A 20,202-nucleotide genomic window follows, 5' to 3' on the forward strand; every position below is an offset into this window, starting at 1 on the left:
CATATGCCTCTGTCATAGGGTCTGTGGGTGCTGTGGCCTAAGGGACAGCCCTTTCCTGCTGTGAGCCTCACTCCACATTGAATGCCTTTGATGTCACTCACTGACGTATGGGCCAGAGTAGCATTCCCAGGCATGGAATATACCTCTTCCAGAACCCAAAGAGTGGGTTCTAACATTGTGCTTCCTTTCCTGCGTTGGGGTGTACAAGATGCAATCATTTGTCATTTACTTTGGAAGGGATTTCCTGATATACCTCAGACAACTAGACCCCTACAAACCTCACTGATGTGGCAAGCCGCCATATCTCCACAGGGTTTATCTTCCACCCTTGGGAGCAAAAATGCCTCATCAAGGTCTTCATCTATCTGTTATTTCTTGTTCATTCAGAGAGATTAGCAGGATATCATCAATATAATAAACCAATGCGGTATTCTGCAAAATGTCCAGACAGCCATGGTCCTTAGACTATATTATGACAAAGCGTAGGACAGTGACCACAGGCTTGTGGCAAGACCATAATATAAACTGTTGTCCCTTCCTGTGAATGTCAATGGTTCCTGATAGGGACCTGAGGCCATGTTGATCTGTGCTAGCAGGGATACCAGCACAGCAGTTGTGGTTGTGGCTACTCCTAAGTTGAATTTGCAGCAATCCACTACCAATCTCTGTATTTTTTCAAGGCCAGACTGATAAATTAAATAGGGATGTGATGGGGCCCAATCCTTTCCACATGCTTTAGGTCTTCAAGGGTGGTACTAATCTCTGCCATTTCCCGTTATATTATTTATTTATTTATTATCTTGGCTGTGGTGGGTGGGTGAGGGGAAGGAAGTTTCAGGGACTTTCACTTGACCTTCATATCTATGAAAAATCTCACCACTCAAACCAATGTGGGCATTCTACCAACTACTGAATATATCCATCCCAGTGAGCTATACAGCCTGCTGACTGCTACTTTGTCCTCGATGGTTATATGACTATTGCACCCACTTTGCTCTTGACAGCTGAGTACTACCATCTTGTCTCTATTATTTTGGGACCTCCATTGCTATCAGTCAGCCAGTTCTGTAGCAGCATCTCCTTCTGTCAGCCATGGCCTGGAGAGGATGACCACCCGTCAAGCTGGTGTAGGGCAAGGAACAGAACTTGGGAGTCAGATCTTTGTTTATTAAACTATTATTTATTGAAATTTGCTGATGCTTCACTTTGTCCTGCGTGTGTGGGATACTGCAGTGAAAAAGCCACTGCCTGCCCTAAAGGGAGGGTGTGAAATATAAACCCTCAGTTATTCCACAAATAAAATCCCACAGAAACCCACATGTGGGGCCCAAACTCAGAGTATAAAATGCAGAACTGTGCACTGCGATCGTAATAGCAATCTTTTTTTCCTCCCAGGTAGTCTGTACTGTCTCAAAAAGCATAAAAATAAAGATGGAATGTAGTCATTCAATCTCATCACAGTACTCCATTTCTCCTCCTCTGGCACATGGTAGGAGGGAAATTTCCTGCCCCCTGTTGTTTAAAAGGAGAAGCCTAGGACTTGCTTTTACCAATTAAATGAGTTGGGGTGATATGTGTAATGTCCTGGCAGAAACTCTAATTATTGCTGACCTTGACTCCTCACAGCCCATTTATGAAGGCAGGCATCTGCATGGACCACAGCCTCTGCCAGCTGATAAGAAACTGTGCATGCTGACCCAGCAGGCTGCAACAGTGCCAGATAAGCCAAGTCCCAAATGGTCATAAGGTGGTGACATCCTAACCTTCCCCTCTTTTAGAACAGGAGCTAGGGAAAGAATGGGGCCCAATATCATTTCAGTTCAATGGTAAAGCAACTTTGTTATCACCGAGTGTGTATCTGGGGGTTACTGTGATAAGTGGGTGTCTACAATTTGCAGCAAGCACTGAGTCAGCTTCAGGACATTCATTGCAGGGAATGTGACAAGCACAGTTCTGTTCTCAAGACACTGACATTCTAATGGGGGGGAGGCTGATGACTAACTAGGAAGCAAGTAAATGAATATAATCATGTTAGTGAGATGGTGATCAGAAGGAAATAAAAGGGCATTATGTGACAAAAACTGGAGAGCTACTTTAGCTAGAATGTCAAAGAGGAGGTGATGTGACAAAGAGCCAGCTAGGCAGGGGACAGATACAGAGACCCGCAGGCAGGAACAAGCTTGGTACATTCAAGGAAGAGAAGCAGAAACCAGGTGGCTTGAGGACCCTGAATGAGAAGGGGGTGAGTGGGAGGCGGTGGGGGTCGGGGGCAAACCATGAGGGGCCAGCATGGGAACAGCCAGGAGAGAACAAGGCATAGAAGTCAGGAAGGCACGGAAGGGCAATCAGGGAAGGCTTCCCAGAGGAAGTTGCCTGAAGAACTGCTTAAGTTAGAAATACATAAGAGGGGCAGTTCAATCCCAGCGCTTAGGTTTTGTCACTTCCTAGTTGTGTGGCTTTGGGCAAGTTATTTAACGTCTCTAATTTTCAAGTTCCTCCTCTGTGAAATGCGACTAGTAATAACCGCTTTGCAGGGTTGTTGTGAAATCAGTGCCTGGAATCCGGATAATGCCAGTGTGCTTTGATGTGGCTATGCCGGCAGCGTGGCAAGCTGGTGGAAACGCGTCGTTCGGGGGGTGGGGTTGTCCCTACCCTTCCTTCTTCTCCTAGGTGACCAGAAGTCACCAGGCCGGATTGCCACTGCTGAGCGTCCGGGGCAACGGCAGCACTTGACGGGGCGGCCCGCGGATGCTCTTCCCCGGACCGTCAGGCCCCAGCCTGCCTCGGGAAGAGGAGCGCAGGCTGGAGCGAGCTGGTGCGTTCACAGCTGCTGACAGCTGGCAGGCGCCGGGGCCGAGAGGTGGCAGCGTCCACAATCCGGACCGCCTTCCGGGTAGAAACGCCGCCTCTCCCCTCCCCGCAGTTGCTTTCCTTCCCTTCAGTGGCTGCGTGTTCTTGCTTTAAGAGCCCCGCCTCCTAGGCATCTGATTGGGTCCTTCGCTGCCTGCTCCCACTTTTCGTTATAGCTCCCTTCCTATAGGCTACTGGGAGCTGGGGGCGGGCCCGAATGCTCCAAGTAGGGACCGTGTCTCTTTTTGCAGTTTTGGCTAAACGAAAAGGACGCGCCTACTTTCCGGGTTGCCACTACCCGGAAGGGCGGCCAAGGTGGCCTGGGTCCTGTGGGCCGAGTGCGCTGACAGCGCCTCGTCTCCCCTCCTCCACTTGTTCCCCATTTCCGCCGAGCCTGCGGGCCTCGGCTCTTGCGCTACGCTCCCCGGCCCCCGCCGCCTGATAGGGGCGCGGGAGCCTGGAGTCCCGTGGCCTGTGCCGGGTCCGCGCACCGCTGGCGGTAGATGGGCAATTGGGGCGACGGGGCCTGAGCGCGGCCCGAGGCCCTCAGGTAAGAGGGGAACCTCTGCCCTTTCCTGCCCCGGCGTGAAACCCTACGGTGGGGCTGGCACCTCTACTACAGAGAGGCCCCGGCCTCCGCCGCATCTACAACCCTTCCGAACCCCTCGCCGGGGCAGCCAGGGTCTCCCCGCGGCAGCTGTGAGGGAGCTTGGAGCTCATTGGGACCACCACCCATCCAACAGCTAAACCGGGGCCCACCTGTCCCTGCTCTTTCCTCCAGGGAGTGACCCCTTTCTGCTCTGGCCACAGCCTCAGAGGACACCCTTGGGGAAGTTTCAGAGGACGAGTGGGCCCCTGGGTGTGAGGACTCGAAGGAAGAGTGAAGGAGGTAACTGGGGGCAATGACCACACACACAGCTGCACAGGTCTGGGGCTGTGGCAAGTAAGCAGGGCGTGCCCACCCTGTGGCTTGGGGTTCTCACAGATGGATCCTACTCCCACTCCCCAGAAGGGCTTGGTTGCTTTGTGTTGGAGATTCATTTGTCCACATCATAACATTTTGTTGAGAACTTGTTTTGTGTCAGGCACTGTTCTAGGGGATTGGGTCATGAGCCTGCCGGGGGTGGACAGCCAATAAACACATAAACACACAGCTAGGGCCACTTTAGGCAGAGGCCAAGTTCTGTAAAGAAGCACAGGGTGGGATAGCTGTGAGAGATAGTTAAGAATGGCTGCTCTGAGGAGGTGGCGCAAATGGTGAGACAATGCTGGGAGAAGAGCAAACACCAAGTCCCTGAGGTAGGCATAAGTTGACCAGCAGCTCCAAGAAGAAGATGAAAGCCAGAGGCTGGAGAGTAGAAGGCAATGAGGGAGAACAGTAGGCAGGGGTTAGATCAGGTTGGGTCTTGAAGATGAGGGAAGGGGCCCAGGGCTCCTCTTCCTCCTGGGGGTTCCCACCTGGGCTGCTGGCAGTTTACTAGGAGTGGCCTCTCTAAGACAGTGTCCACCAAGGCTGAAGGATAAGGGGGTTTAAAAGCTCAATTACCTTCTAGGGGTCGGAAGCACTGAGGGGCCTTACAGCAGCAATGAAGTATAGCCTCTCTCTTCTCAGGGCTTTCTGTTTTCCCCAGGTTTCCCACCCAGTAGTTCTGGGAGAGGGCTGGTCAATCCCATTGCACAGATGAAAAATAGGAAAGCTGAGTCTCAGAGAGGGGAAGACTGTCCAGGGGCTCACAGCAGGTCTACCACTGCATGACCTGAGCCAAGCTGGCATCTTGCCCCACAGTCTGGCCACAGACAGAGGGAGTGATGGGGAGGCCCAAACAGTGGGTGGGAAGATAGCCTCTGGAATGGTAATGAGGTCAGCAGAGTCCTTCCTAGGTGGAAGAAATTGTCCCAGTTTCCCTGGTCCTGAGAGACCTGATAATCCTCTTCCCCATCCTCTGGTCTGGGCTCCACACCTTCCTCTCCTACCCTCAGCCAGTCTTCCCACCAGCTCTGCTTCCTGAGCCTGCAAACCTCTTACTTTTCTGTCACTGCCAGGGCTTTTGCCCCCAAGGCCAGGAGATCACTGATGGTGGGAGAAGGAGGATGTGGGCAGTGACTTAACCCCTCCCTGCCCGTCCTTTCCTCCTCTGTACAATGGCAGCAATAGTAGTGCCTTCTCTCTTAGAGGCTGATGTGATGGTTAAGTGTGTGACCACATGTAAGGCACTGGGCCCTGTGTCTGCACAGTTCATAGTTGTTTTATTTTAATTTTTATCATTGTTTCAGTTATTTTATAAGCTTTCACACAGAGTGGCAGTTCTGGCGTAGCTGACAGCCTCCTAACTCAGAGCAGCAGCACCACATGGGAAGATGTTAGAAATGTGGACTGTCAGCCCCACCCCAGGCCTGCTGGATCAGAACAGCACTCGAGTCTGAGAAGCACAGTTTCTTATCAGCAGGTGGAGAAACCAGGGTCCGGAGAGGTGTACCTGGCAGGTTGCTGATTGGGGGCCTGGGATCTGGAGACAGCCTGGGTTGCAGGCCCCTCAGGTGGCTGCCCACCTCTGAGCTCTGTACAGTGAGGATTATATAAGTACTTTCCTAGGAGGGTGGGAGGGTTCAGGGAGGATTCTTTGCTGTTATTGAAGAATTAACAGGGGTATTGGTGGAGAGAAGCAGCTGACACTTTTCTTCCTCACCTCAGACTCTGTTGCATGTGGGACTTTGAAAGGGGCCCTTGGACCTGTGACCCGTATGCTTCCCCTCTCCATGCCCCCAGTCTCTCACCTCTGGGAAGAAGAGCAGCAGTTAGCTTTGTGTGTTAGACCCTTTGTAGACATTTGCTTCTCTGGTCTTATTTGGCCCTTACAGCAACTTTCTTTAGTAAGTGTTATGGTCCCTATGACACTCAAAGAGGGGAAATGACTCACCCAAAGTCATATAGCAAGTACATGGCAGAGCCAAAAGTGCAAGCCGGGTTTGCCCAACTGTATAACTTGTGTAGCTGGAAATTTTTCAGTGGTAAATTAGAGAACTCAGATTCAAACTGGCCTAAACAGAAAAGGGAATTTTTGGATTCTGTAAATCAAAAGTCCAGGGGGGTAACTAGCTTCAGTTGTGACTTGATCCAGGAGCTCACATAAAGATCTGTCTCTCAGATATGTTTCCGTCTGTCTCTCAGCGCTGCAGTCCTCTGTGTTGGCTTTATTCTCATGTGGCTCCATATGTGGGGTCAAAGTAATATAGCTCTGGCTTACTGCTCTCAGCAGAAAGTGTATCTCTTAATAATTAGAGCAAAATTCTCTGGGCTGATTCTCATTGGCCAGGAGAATGGAGCATCCTGATAGGTCAGGCTTAGATCACATGCACATTCCCTGGTGTTGTGGAGGGATAGAGTCAGCTGTATCTCAACCTCATGGATGGAGACTAGGGGAGCTGAGGTTCCCCTTTAGGAAAATGGGGTGCTGGACAGGCAAAACCAAGAGAAGCCCCTCCAGACCCCCCATACGCTGGACTCCCTATCCAGCTCCTCCCACTCCTGGCCCTTGTTCATCTCCACTGGCTTGTCTTTGCCACAGGGGCCTCTCAGCTTCTTTGTGGCTTCTGGGTGGTTGGCCTGCACCCCAGCCCTGTCCCTACTGGGGCTGCTTGACACTCTGTCCTAGGCCAGAGCTGATGTGGGTCTGCTAATTCCAGATGTTGAATCCACAGGGAGTGAGGCGGAGGGGACTGGTATCTCTCTCCTTGAACTGTCCCTTCCATGTTATCTCAGGTTTTTAGAAATCTCGAAGGAGGTGGCATACCCCCTACCAGCTGTAAGCTCCCTGTGCTTAGCATGGTGGACTGGTCCTGACATGGGTGCAGCATGGCCACAGTTCAGACGTCATACCTCAGCAGCCACATACAGGCACAGAAAAGGAGGGCTCTGTCCTTGGTGGTATCTGCCAGTCAGGGAGGAACACTCTTCGCAGGAGACCCCCCATGTGGCATTGCATGCCCTGCCTAACCAATTGCTGACAAGGAGGAGAGTGGGCCTACCCTTCCTGACTGACCAGAGCTCCTCTGTAGGGCACTGTTGGCAAAGGGGAGGATGCTCGTTCATTCGGTGGAGCATCACATGTGTTGCCTGACATTTGGCAGTCCTGGACCCTGCCCATGACAAATCCATAGCCCTTCCCCCACAGTCCCTGGATCAAACTGGAGCACCCATGCGCCCTGCTGAGGCGTCTGGTACTGCTCTACACAACCTCTACTAGTTAAGCCACTGTTCTCTTGTGCCTGGACTGGTACAGAAGCTCCTGGGTCTCTGCCTCTACTCTTTCCCCACATTAGTTGTTGTCTCTGGCAGCTGAGCAATCCTCTCCACAGGGAAGTGGGACACTGTCATCTGCCTTCGGAACACCCTTCTCATTGCACTTAGAATGGAATCACATTGCTATGGTCACACGGCCCTATCCGACCTGGCCCCGCCAACCTTTCTGATCTCACCTCTAGCTACACTTGCCTGCTTTTTGCCCTTTGAACAGGCCACGCCTGTTTCTGTCTCAGGGCCTTTGCATCTCTGTCCTCTCCCTGGGTGCGCTCTTTGTCCACCTTGTTCCAAGGTTGGCTCCTTCTCAGTTATTTGGATCTCAGCTCAAATGTCATCTTGTCTGACAGCCCAATCTGAGGCAGCACCCCTTTGTATTCCCTGGGATTCAGGTTTAGCTGTTGAAACAAAGGTTGAAATAACAAGATAGAAGATTACTCTTGCCTGTTGCATGACAGTATGCATGCAAGCTGTCCAGAATGTGACTGCAGCCCTACTGTGTCTGGGACACAGACACCTTTCTTACTGCTCTGTTATCCTCAAACATGGCTTCTGTCTCATAGTCTGAGACGACTGCTCTTGTTCTCACCACCACATCCACTTTCCAGCCAATAGGAAGGGTGAAGGGCACAACCTGAAACTGGCAAGCCTCGCTGCTCATGTTCAGTTGGATAAAACTTGGTCAGGTCGCCACAGCCAGGGGTGCGGGAGGCTGGGGGAGTAGCCACGGTTCTGGGAAGCCACGTGTGAACTAAAAGCCACCTGTTCTAGTACTCCAGGAAAGGGTGCATTTTGGGGACTGCAGCAATCTCTACTGGGTTTCCCATCCTTTTGTCTCACCCTATGTGCTCTTTTCATCTCAGCACTTATCTCTAGAAGTTTGCTTTTTAAATACTGGCTTTTGTGTTGGCTGTAGCCTCCCCTCCTAGAATGAAGGACCCATGGGGGCACCCATCCGAGCTGGGGGACCCATCCCAGCACCTGGACTCCTGCCTGCCTCATAGTAGGTGCTCTTCACTGCTTGCTGTGGGTAGAAGAATGCATGAATGAAGGAAGGGTGGGCTTCTTTGGCCATCTCTCCTATTAGTAGAAAACAAGGAAGGAGACGACTTCTTTCTTTGGACCTACTATGTGTCAGGCTTACGTTCTCCTGGATATTCCTCACTGTTGGTATGTCCTCAAGTTTCAAGTCCCAGAGCCAGTCAGTGGCCTTTTGGAGAGAGGGATAGAGGGGCCTGAGCCCCAGATCTTGGCTCACCTCCTTTGGAGTATTCTTTCCCTTTCAGTCAGAGGTGGCACTTGCGTTTCATGGCTGTGAGAAATAGTGAGTATGTCCTTGCATCTCATTCAGCCCTGTCTTGGGCCTGCTGTTGTTTAGGGACAGTATTAGGGACAGATAAGCAGGGCAGGGGCTCCTGTTGCATTGCTGCAAATCCTTCTTGCCAACAGGTGCTAAGCATCCTGGGCTGCTACTTGCTGAGCAGGAAACCTGTGCTCTTGGCATATAAAAGAACATCTTTTCAATTTTAAAACATTTACTGAAGTGTAATCCATGCAGACAAGTACACGGATCATAGGTCCACGGCTCAGTGAATTGCGACACAGTGAGCATACCTGTGCTCCCAGCACCAAATCAAGTCTCCAGCTGGTGTGCGTCCCCCCAGCCCTCTCCCCTGCATCCTGCACAGGGATGACCGTCTCCTTTCTGTGTGTGTGGGGGTCAGACTGCATGTGTGCGCCGGTACATGGCATTGGTATCTGCGAGCCCCTGTGTGTGGCTGCCTGTAGCAGTGTCCCCCCTGTTTGTTTCCCAGCATCCCACTGTTCACACGCGTGCTGCTGATGGGGGGCATTTGGGCTGCTGCCAGCCTGGGGCTATTGTGAACATACCCTGAAGTGGAGACATGGGTCATAGGGCCCAGTTGGTTCGAGTGATCATTTTAAAAGCTGGCATCTGTTATATCCTGTGAGCCTGGCTCACCTGCCCTGGGCCTCCTCGCTCCCTGTGGAAGTCCCTGCCACTCTGAATGTGGGCCCAGCTCTACTGCTGCTCTCCCCGAGTCCTGTGACCTGTGAGCCTGCCTCAGTTGTTCAGGGTGGCTCCAGGACCCCAAACCACCAGCTCTCCTATCTTCTAGGCGGGACTCTGACCTATTATTCTCAGATCATTACGTGGGCACTTGGCTGTGCCAACGCCCTTGGCTCCCACTGCCCCAGTAGCCCCCTGCGTTTGTAGACATGGCTTCCTCTGCCTCCCTCCACAGCACCTCCGCTTCCCTTACCCTCCCCAATTAGAGGCCTCTGTGCATCTAGGCAAAGCGCAGTGTCCCATCCATTTGTGTCTGCCTTTCTAGGGTGGCAGCAGGGGGAGATGGGCTTGAGGGCCACCTGAGGTGTGCATGATGCCATGCTCTGGCATTTGGTGGCTGTGACCCCACACGTCACTCGGCCTCTGAGTGGGTTCTGCATGGGTGTGGAGGGTTGGAGCTGAAGCTCAGCAACTGAGGGCTTCAGGTGTGCGGCTGTTGGAGGTGCTTCACATCATGTATCTAGTCTCACCACAACCTCACAGGGTGGACACTGTTGTTACCCCCATTCCAGGGGTGGGGGAAACTGAGGCACAGAGAGGACCAGGAAGTAAGGGGCAGGCTGAGACATGAACCCTACTCCCCCAACCCTCCAGGATTAGAGGGACTAACGGGGAGTGATGCCAAGTAGCTTGTATTACTGTGCCTGACACACAGGCAGGTTCAGTCACTGGATGGGGGACTTGTATTGTTTGGGGGTCATGAGACAGCCTGGGATGAGGGACAGGGCCCCTGTGTGGGGGTTGGGTTGCAACCTGGCATGGGGGGCAGTGGGCAGCAGGCCCACTATGAGTTGCTCCTCTTGTGTTCCACTGGGAGCCTGAGACCCCGATGCCCAGGGCCACACAGTTCCTGTGCTGCTAATGTGGTGGCTCTCATTTCCCTAGGGCTGGCTGCCGGTGGAATGGACACCCTGCAGGAGGTAATCTGGGCTAATGGGACTACAGCGCTTTCTCCAACCCTGGTGCCCAACATCAGTGTGCCACATCGCTGTCTGTTGCTGCTCTACGAGGACATTGGCACCTCTAGGTGAGGCAGTCACAGCCTTGCAGAGCTGGCTGGCTACGTGTGAGTAGGTTTTCCTGGGGTGTGTGTGTGTGTGTGTGTGAGGGGGGGGCACACGGGGTGTGGTTGGGGGTGGGGTGCAGACACAAAGACACAACCTCACCAGTGAGCTGGCTTCTGTACCTATCTGCTAGGGTCCGGTACTGGGATCTCTTGCTGCTCATCCCAAATGTGCTCTTCTTCATCTTCCTGCTCTGGAAGCTTCCGTTTGCTCGGGCCAAGATCTGCATCACCTCCAGCCCCATTTTTATCACCTTCTATATCCTGGTGAGTTTACTCCAATTGGTGACAGAAAACCCAGCTTCAATTGGCTTAAGCAAAAAAGGGAAGTATTAATTGTCTCTCTAATGAAAAAGCGGTTCTTCAGGTATGGCTGGATCCGGGGATTAACTGATGTCATCAGGACTCTGTCTCTGTCTGCATCTCTGTTCTCCTCTGGCCTTGTCTCAGATGAGTTCTCCCTATATGGTGTCAAAGAGAGCCAGGAGCAGCTTTGAGCTAACATACTGCCTCCATGCCAACTCCAGTGAACAGTACCTCGTTCCTGATGGTACCACTGTAGATCTGGGCTTCCCTCTGATTGGCCCACACTGGGTTCCAGTCCTGAGCCAATTACTGTGACTAGCAGGGAAAGGGATACTTTGAAACCGGGAGTGGGGTCAGCTCAGCCAGACCAGAGGATGGTGGTCACTAGAAGAAAATTGGGGGATCATTACTAGAAGGAAGAGGAATGGATGCTGGGTGGGGAAAAAATACCCATTGAGCCTCCATCTTTCCATCTGTCCATCTGTCCACCCACCCACACATTCTGAGACCTCTTTGAAGCGGACTTCCTTCCTATTGGGGGGGCCTGCATTCTCCTCACTCCGTAGTCCTGGTGGGTGCTGCCTGGGAGAGGCAGCAGGGCTGCAGTTGAGAAGATAGTCCCAGGTTAGGGCCCCAGATGCAGGCTGTCCAGCTTCCTTCCTTCAGGGGTCAGGACCGACTGACCAGAGTCCTCCCCTATCTGTGCCTCTTAGCTACCACTGCCAGAGAGCTGAGTGGCTCCCTGGTCTCCCCTTTGTGGCCTGGGTCAGTACTTTCCAGTGGACGGGCAGAGAAGCAGGGGAGGTTGTGGGGAAACTTGGAGGCTGTTGGTGGAGACCCCAGGGGCTGCCAGCTGACTGGAGCCCTCCCCAGTGAAGTGGTGGTGAGCAGGGTGGGGGTCAAGGCCTGCTTTCTTCTTTGCCCTTTTCCACTGCCTCTCTGACCATTTACTTGTTTGTGTATTTATTCAACAGATATTAAGCACCTACTGTACGTCAGGCAGATGCCCTTTCTGGGGGAGTGGACAGGGGAAAGGGACCCAGGGCTAATGCCCAAGAACATGAGGCAGGGCTAGGGGAGTCAGCATTGGCCCCACCGCTTTCTCTTGGGGTCTTCATCCTGGAGAGGAGGTCGTGGTAAGAGTGCACTTGGGCAGACCACCTCCAAACCCCAGCTGTGCTGAATGAACTTGGGCCAGTGGCCTGACCTCTCTGCCTCGGTGCCCTTCTACGTGATGTGTGTTGGATTTGCTTTAGCATGTGGTGCTCCTGTGAGCACAAGATGACAGCGAGCCTAGCTCCTGCCTTGTGGGGGCTTGGTACACAGTAGGCACATGGCAGTTTGTTGCTGCTGCAGCCTGCCCTGCTGAGTGATGTCGGCCTCCTTAAGGCTTGGACATGGATTTCATGGCACAAAGGACAGAGTGTATATGAATCTGGGCTCTTTTGTTTGTGACAGAAAACCAAACTTAAACCCACATAAGCTGGAAGGAATGTATTGACTGAGGACCTGACATACCCCAGGGCTTTGGGCACGGTGGGCTTTGGGTTCAGTGCTGCTGTCTGGCACTGTTTCTCTCTCTCTCTCATCTTCACGTCTGTCTGACAGCCCTGTCTCTAGCAATCTCCACACTCATGGTAGCCAGATAGCCCAGCAGCTCCAGGTTTGCATCCCCTCAGCTTACTTTCTCAGTGACTACACCTGATGTCCTGGCTGTGACTCGACCTCCTGGGGTCCAACCCCCATCCCCAAACCAGGGGAATGGCATACTCGAATGGCCAGCCCTGGGTCACAGGCCAGTTCCTAAAGCCAGGAGTGGTGGGGTCAGCACTCCTCCCCCACAACACACACACACACACTCACACACACACACACACACACACACACACACAAAACCATGTGAAGGAGGAGGTGGGGAGAGGAGTGAGGCTATTGCCAGAGGAAGGGGATGGATAGCGGGCTAACAAAAGCCACAGATGCCAAGCACAGGAAGTTCTGTAAAACCCGCCGGTGTGGCACCTTTCACAGGGTCTATGATGCCTCTTCCCTCTGGCCTCCTTTCCCCCAGCTCCCATGTCTCAGAATTAAAACCATTAATATGACAAGACTAACAGCAGATATGGACATAGTCCTTACTGGGTGCGAGGAACACTTCTACATTTATTTACACATTTGATCCCCCAGATGCACTAGGTGCTATTGTTATCTCTGTTTCATAGATGAGGAAACAGGCATAGAGGTGCGGTTACTTGCCTGAAATCACAGAAGCAGGAAGCAGTAAAGCTGGGATTTGAACTCCAGCAGTCTGGCTCCACCGTGTCGCCGTACTGACCATTCCGGGGCTGTCAGTGTAGCTGGGATACTGAGGCCCAGGAGGGGAGGGCCAGGTCAGTGGAGGGTCTCGCCGCCTCCCGACTTGTTTAATTTGGAATCCTTCCATTCTTGAGGAATCAGCGCCTGCAGATGTGGGATGTGGGTTTGCTGTCCCTGCAATCCCCAGAGATTTCCCCGACTCCATCACACTCCCTTCTCACCCAATAGGTGTTCGTGGTGGCGCTGGTGGGTATCGCCCGGGCAGTGGTGTCCATGACGGTCAGCACCTCAAATGCTGCAACTGTTGCTGATAAGGTGTGGTTGGGCCTGCCAGCAGGGGGGTGCAGAGCACTGGGAAGAGGGGTGACTGGGCCCCCAGGCTGACACTCTGCCCACTCTGTGTCCAGATCCTGTGGGAGATTACACGCTTCTTCCTGCTGGCCATCGAGCTGAGTGTGGTTATCCTGGGCCTTGCCTTTGGTGCGTCTGCTGCTGGGGCCAGTACTCTCCCTGCCCTGCCCTGGCTGGGGGCCAACCCTACCATAGTCACTTGGGGTGGCCCCCCTGCTGACTGACCAGCACGTTTCTTCCAGGTCACCTGGAGAGCAAGTCAAGCATCAAGCGAGTGCTGGCCATCACCACAGTGCTGTCCCTGGCCTACTCTGTAACCCAGGTAAGGGGCGGAGGGTGGGGCAGGGTGGACCCAGGGGCTCACTGGAGGGCCTGCAGTCAGTGAGGGCAAGGCATCCACCACCTCCTTGTCCTGGGTCAGTGTTTGAATGTTTATCAGGTGCAATGTTCTCAAACTTTAAATGTATCTAAGAAATCACCTGGGGTGCTTGTTAACAAGGCAGGTTCTGCCTCCCCCTCTCCCCCCCCCCCCCCCCGCCCCCAGGGAGGAGAGGATGCTCAGAGCCTACATTGTAGTAGGCAGGCCAGGTAGGAGAAGGTAGGTTTGCAGACCACACTGACAGCCCTGCATCCAGAGACCCTCTTTCTTAGATTGGGGCAGGGGCTGCCCCCTGCCCCATGATGGGCCTATTCTGGGTGCTGGAGCTAGATGGGCAGAGTGTGGCTGCAGAGCAGGCTGGAGCAGGAACCTCTGAGGGCCAGGCCTGGGCTGTGTTGGGTGTGGTGGAGAGCTTCAGGGGCTCTATCTGGGAAGGCCCCAGGGAGGGGGCTTTCCAGGTAGACACAGCCTATGAGCCCTCCCCTGTCTGCTCCTGCAGGGGACGCTGGAGATCATGTACCCTGACACCCACCTCTCAGCTGAGGACTTCAACATCTATGGGCACGGGGGCCGCCAGTTCTGGCTGGTCAGCTCCTGCTTCTTTTTCCTGGTGAGTTGGAGGGTCTACCCCTGTGCCTGGGTACCCTAGAGGTAGCCAGGTGCGCCAGGGCCTGGACTCCTTGGTACTGGGCCTAGCTCTCGGCCTGGTGCTCCCGGGCACCCTTCTCAGCCCCACTCTGTCTCTACAGGTGTACTCTCTGGTGGTAGTGCTCCCCAAGACCCCACTAAAGGAGCGCATCTCCCTGCCTTGTGAGCAGCTCTGGGACATGGCTGGGCGCAGGGTGGTGGGGGTGGGGATGGGGGTTCTGTTTGGGCCACTGTGGCCTGGAGCTGGAGAGCCCTGGGTGGGAGGGCGGGTGGCCTCCTGGGAGGCCCAAGGGGTCCCAGTGACACACTGGGGATGAAGGGTAGAGGAGAGGGCAGGACCTCATGCTCCCAAACCCCTAGCCCGGAGGAGCTTCTATGTGTACGCAGGCATCCTGGCGCTACTCAACTTGCTGCAGGGGCTGGGGAGCGCACTGCTTTGCGTGGACATCATTGAGGGACTCTGGTACGTAGGGCTGGGGCTCCGGGAGGGGAGGGGAAAGCCCCGCCCTACGAGGCCCGCTCTGACCCGATCCCCTCCCCCAGTTGTGTGGACGCCACCACGTTCCTCTACTTCAGCTTCTTCGCGCCTCTCATATACGTGGCCTTCCTCCGGGGCTTCTTCGGGTGAGTCCTCCCGCAGGGGCATGCGGAGCTAGTTGGCTGGGGCTAGTAGCGGAGCTCCCGGCTTCCCCACCCACTGCCCTGAGTTGGCCGTCTATGGGCGCCCCCGTGTGGCTGCCAGCGGAACTGCGACTTCTGCTTCCTGCGCATGCGTACAGGCATGGTACAAGTCCAGAGCCTCTCTGCCCAGGGTGCAGGTGCAGGCTTGGACAGGAGCTAGAGGAGGCAGACGGAGTGTATACAAGAAGGTTGGACAAGTAAGTTCACGAACTTTCCACCATGCGCTTACATGGTGGAAAGTTCGCGAACTTAATTGTACCTTTTCGTATATGTACATATACACACCCAGACACATATAGACATATATAATGCATATGTACACATATATATACATATGTACAATATACACATACATATACATGTTATATATGCAACACAGATGTATGTATACACTTTCCCCACAAGAGAGACAGTACCTATGCACATTTTTCTGCACTTGCTGTTTTCCATTTAAGAATAGGTTAGTTCATACCTTCAGCATGCATTCACTGTGCCTTGTACTGCTGTAGCCGCATACACAAACGGGAACAAAGTAAACGCAAATGCATGCGTTCATGGAGTTTGTATTCTAGCTGAAGGTGACTGGGGAGAGGAACAGGGTTGAGAGGAGTCTAGTGAGTATTTGAGTGTGGGGTGGGGTGTACTTTTGTGCACATGAGTGTTTGTAGGTGTGTCAGGGAGAGGGGATGCTAAAGACATATGGGATTGAGGGTTGGTGGAAGTGAGGGCATTTTTCCCTAACCCCACCCTTCCCCACCTGCCAGGTCTGAGGGTGGGATAAGGGATCTCCCGCTGGGTGAGGGCTTTAGAGGTGGAGTGACAAGGAGTAGCTTGATCCCCTCCCAACACCAATCTGGCCTTAGGCTCCTGTTTTAAATTGGGTGCAGTGCTTTCTTCCTTAGAAAGTAATGCTGTAGATTGAATGATGGGGGCGCGCACAGGGTAGTGTAAGAGCTGCAGGGGTAGAGGTCACAGCCAATGCTTGCTGAACACGTTGAGTCAGGTACTGTTTCAGGCTGTTCACATGCCACAAAGAGCCTCTCAGGTTGGAGTTGTTCTACCCATTTTGGGTGAGAAAGCAGATACAGAAGCTCTACACAGCCCAGCACACACACAGCCAGGATAAAGAAGGCTGGGTTTTAGTCCTCCACAGTTCCAGTGATAGGGACCTCGGGGTGGGTGTTAAGCAGTTGTTAGTGTGTTTCCTCCTAGTCTGATAGCCTCATTGCCCAGAGGGAGGGCCTTTCCAGACTCAGACAGTGGGACTCCCCCACCCTTCTGACCTCCCTACCAGCTCAGAGCCCAAGATCCTCTTCTCCTACAAATGCCAAGTGGATGAGACCGAGGAACCGGATATGCACCTGCCCCAGCCCTATGCTGTGGCCCGGCGTGAGGGCCCGGAGACAGTAGGCGCTGCCAGTACACAGTTTGACTCGGCCGGTGGGGTGGCCTACCTGGATGATATTGCTTCCATGCCCTGCCACACCGGCAGCATCAATAGCACGGACAGCGAGCGCTGGAAGGCTCTCAGTGCCTGAATGTGGCTGCCCTGGCTGGAAGGCATGCTGGGGCCTATGGAGGGCTGACTGGAGAGGAGGCCAGAACACAGAGTTCCCAGGGGAGGAGGATGAGGTCACGAGACCTTGTGTGGACAGCAGCGTCATGTAGGCTCTGTCCTGCCCTCTGAGCCCCCAGTTGCCCTTGACCACCTGTGTTTTAGCTGAGGGCCACCTCCCCCTTCCACCTGCCCTTGCCTTGCTCAGTGACATGGCCCAGACTTTGATCTCCCAGAGCCAGGCCTGGCTAGGCTGACCAAGGTCAGGTCCTTTCTTCAAAGGAGAGAGGAGGTACCCAGGTCTGGTCTGACTCCCTCCCTACGGCGCTTTGGCTTCCTCAAAGCCCACTCTGGCAGGTGGACTGAAGTGTATATATTTTCTTGATCTATTTTTTAATAAAAAGGAAAAGGAGCAGAAGGTGTCACTATGGAGGCTCTGCAGGAATACTGGGGCTGGTTCCTTTCAGGAGCCTGAGGGCTGGGGAGTTCAGAGGTCTTGGCACGTCCCTCTGTGTGCTGAACCCAGGTAGGCTCAACCAAGGAACACGGACTAGTGTGCAGGCCCTGGCTGCTGGGAGGTGGAAAGAAATCATGGAGGAGACTGATGTGGATAAAACTGGTTTGTGTGGGCTATCTCCCCACCTTGTTAAAGAGTATGGAGGTTGGAATAAGCCCTGCAGTTCCTGTCCTTTCTCTGCTCATGCTCTGTCAGCTTGAGCCAGCCACTTCCCCTCCCACATCTCCAGTTTGACCATCTGTGAAATAGGAATAAGGAGGCCTGTCTTGCAAGGATTTTTGTAAGGACTAGAAAATAGTAAGTGTGAATGGCCAGCATTTGGGAATGGAACAATAATGATCACATTATTTTTAGCCTCTAGAACAGTGCTTGGCACACAGTAGGCATTCAAAGGATGGGATGCTAAGGGATGATATTTATAATAAGAATGGATGTGATGAGCTGAAAATGGGGAAAGTCAGAATAAAGCCCTGAGATGGGAAAATGGAAATAAGAGGGAAGTTCCACATGTCCATATTGCCACTGTTGTAGCTAATTTTGGCGTTGAGTCACTTAGCCAGAGGAAATAGGGAGTTGCCAGTTATGTATTTCCCACAATCAGAGGGAAGAGGTCTTGGCTGGGACTGTGGGAATGCTGAGGGTCAGGCCTGGTACCCACCTCCACTGCTGCCCTCTTTCTTAGGAGGGTACCAGCTTCAACACAACTTTTGACAGTGGAGCCAACATGCCAGGTTCCTCAGGATCCAAGGCCCAGAGGGCTGCCAGTGGCATGGGCATGGCAAATGTAGAGGAACAGCCAGCCTGTTGGGCTTCTGGCCCAGGGACTTCAGGGCTGCTGGGGGATCCTGACAGGCTTCTCCACACTGCTGCGACCTCACAGTTTCCAGAAAATCCTGTTAGGTATGAAAGGGAAGCCTGTAAGTGTTGGGGGTGAGACGGTTTGATGATCAACTTCAGAGCTGGGTTCAATATTAGTAGCCTTTGATGTGTACACAACCTAAGATGTCGCAGCGACAGTCTGGTTTGCTCAGTGAGATTACTGAGCAAACAGCCAAGTCCACAGGAAGGCATCAAAAGAAGAAAGATTAGAAGCCTGTTGCTTTTTTGTTCTGATTTTAAAGTTTGTTTCTTTAAATATTAAATTGGTGGAAAAATAATTGAGGTTTAAAAGGTTAAAAATAATTGCAAAAACTGCAATTACTTTTGCACCAACCTAATAAGTAATATATGTATGTGGCAAAAGAAAAAAAAAAAGTTAAGCACTGTATGGGGGTATACAGGAGGTGAATCTCCTGGACTTTGACATTCAGTTTCCTGTCCCCCTCCCAGAAGCACTTTGTGGCCAGGTCTCCGTGGCCTTCCAGAAGTGTGTGTGTGTGTGTGTGTGTGTGTGTGTATGTGTGTGTGTGTGTGTGCATTACCCCTAGTTTGGGAATGTAAATAATCCATAGCTTATCTTCTCCACTTGACAGTTGATCTAGGGATCATTCACTGTGTCAGTTGCATACATTATGGATCCATGGCAGTTTATTTAACCAGTCCCCTCAGGATGGACTTTTGATTCTAATATGTTTTGCAACAACAAACAATGCAGCAATAAAAATTTTTATAAATATGGGGTATGATCAAACAATATGGTGAATGTTTAAATTAAAAAAATTTATTACAGTAAAAGACACATTGCCATTAATGTCTTTTACTGTAATAAATACTCAAAATACTCCCCCTTGCATTGAAAACACTTATCCCATCGTTCTTGCCACTTTCTCAAGCAGCTCTGGAAGTCCTCTTTTGTGAGTGTCTTTAGCTGCGCTGTCATGGCTGCCTCAATGTCCTGAATCATTTTGACTTTGGGGAAGAGCCAGAAGTCGCACGGTGCCAGATCTGGTGAATAAGGTGGATGAGGATACACTGTAATGTTTTTATTTGACAGAAATTGCTGTATATCAGAAGCGATGTGTGACTCGGAGCATTGTCATGATGGAGGATGATTTATGGCACTTTAAAACACACCTTCTCTCAACTGTAGCTGACACCCAACTAACTGCACTGAACAAGTTGAAACTTGTCACACACTGTTATTAAGGTTCGATGCGCTGCTTTCCATATTGAAGATCCCTGCCTTTTTCGTTGGATGGCACTCGGCAGCAGCATTCACTGTATTTCTTGACCACAATGGAAAGGCTCTGTGCCACACATCACTTCTGGTACAGCAATTTCTGTAAAATAAAAACATTGCAGTGTGTCATAACCCACCTTATTCACTGGATCTGGCACCATGCGACTTCTGGCTCTTTCTCAAAGTCAAAATGATCATGAAAAATAAACGTTTTGAATCAATTCAGGAGATTGAAGTAGCCACGACACTGCAACTAAAGACATTCATGAAAGGACTTCCAGAACTGCTTCAGAAAGTGGCAAGAATGATGGGATAAGTGTATTTGAAGCAAGGGGGAGTGTTTTGAGGGGGGTTAATGGCAATGTGTCTTAAACTGTAATAAATTTTTTGAAATTTAAACCGTAGTTTTTGATCACACCATGTAATGCTTTTGGTAACTCATGCAAGTAGAATTTCTGGAGCACACAGACTTAGTTTCAATTAGTTTTATAGTCTTCTGTCAGAGACTAATAGTTGTCCTCCAGTATATGTTCTCCTTTTCCTCCGTTGTATTATAATCCCTGATTTTTAGCTGGATAGACAGCTGCCTGGAATAAAGGCTACATTTTCCAGCCTTCCTTGCAGGTGGATGTGGCCATGTGACTAAGTTCTGGCCAGTGGGATGTAAGTGTGCATGAAACTCCCTCAGAGAGAGAGGGTAAGCTCTGTTCTTTCTTGCTAACTGGGTGGTGGTTGCAATGGCTGGAGTTGTAGCAGCCATCTTGAATCATAGGATATTCTTGGGAATGGAAGCCCCTTATAACAGTGCAACAAGATAAAAGGAGCCCATGTCCCTGACATGTGGTACATCTATAACAGCCCTGGATTTCCTACTTTCAGATGACTTTGAGAGAGAAATAAACACCTATCTTGTTTAAACCACTTTGGATTTTTCTCATACTTATAGTTGAACTTTATCTGAATCAACACAGCCTTCATAGAGACTGGACCAGTTTTAACTCCTAGCAGCAAAGCCTCACCGACACTGTGTGCTA

General features: G+C 52.0%; 1 protein-coding gene across 4 annotated transcripts; it reads left to right on the forward strand.

The window, feature by feature from the left end:
- Window positions 1–2,733: 2,733 nt before the first annotated feature.
- On the forward strand, window positions 2,734–16,947 carry TPRA1 (transmembrane protein adipocyte associated 1). Of its 4 annotated transcripts, XM_019718604.3 has the most exons (12): window positions 3,093–3,400; window positions 3,632–3,739; window positions 10,122–10,263; window positions 10,434–10,566; window positions 13,147–13,233; window positions 13,326–13,398; window positions 13,512–13,591; window positions 14,148–14,258; window positions 14,398–14,458; window positions 14,657–14,759; window positions 14,840–14,920; window positions 16,272–16,947. In XM_019718604.3, the coding sequence occupies exons 3-12, from the start codon at window positions 10,139–10,141 to the stop codon at window positions 16,513–16,515; spliced, it is 1,098 nt and encodes a 365-aa protein (XP_019574163.3). In that variant the 5' UTR covers window positions 3,093–3,400; window positions 3,632–3,739; window positions 10,122–10,138; the 3' UTR covers window positions 16,516–16,947. The 4 variants fall into 4 exon arrangements, with proteins under 4 accessions (XP_088653997.1, XP_019574164.3, XP_019574163.3 ...); XM_088797871.1 differs by lacking the exons at window positions 3,093–3,400; window positions 3,632–3,739 and adding an exon at window positions 2,734–2,815; XM_019718605.3 differs by lacking the exons at window positions 3,093–3,400; window positions 3,632–3,739 and adding an exon at window positions 2,734–2,815 and having other exon boundaries at window positions 14,684–14,759.
- Window positions 16,948–20,202: the final 3,255 nt, after the last annotated feature.

This window comes from Rhinolophus sinicus, chromosome 4 (assembly GCF_057876585.1).
Source record: "Rhinolophus sinicus isolate RSI-liver-muscle chromosome 4, RSI-T2T, whole genome shotgun sequence".
Lineage (NCBI taxonomy): Eukaryota > Metazoa > Chordata > Mammalia > Chiroptera > Rhinolophidae > Rhinolophus > Rhinolophus sinicus.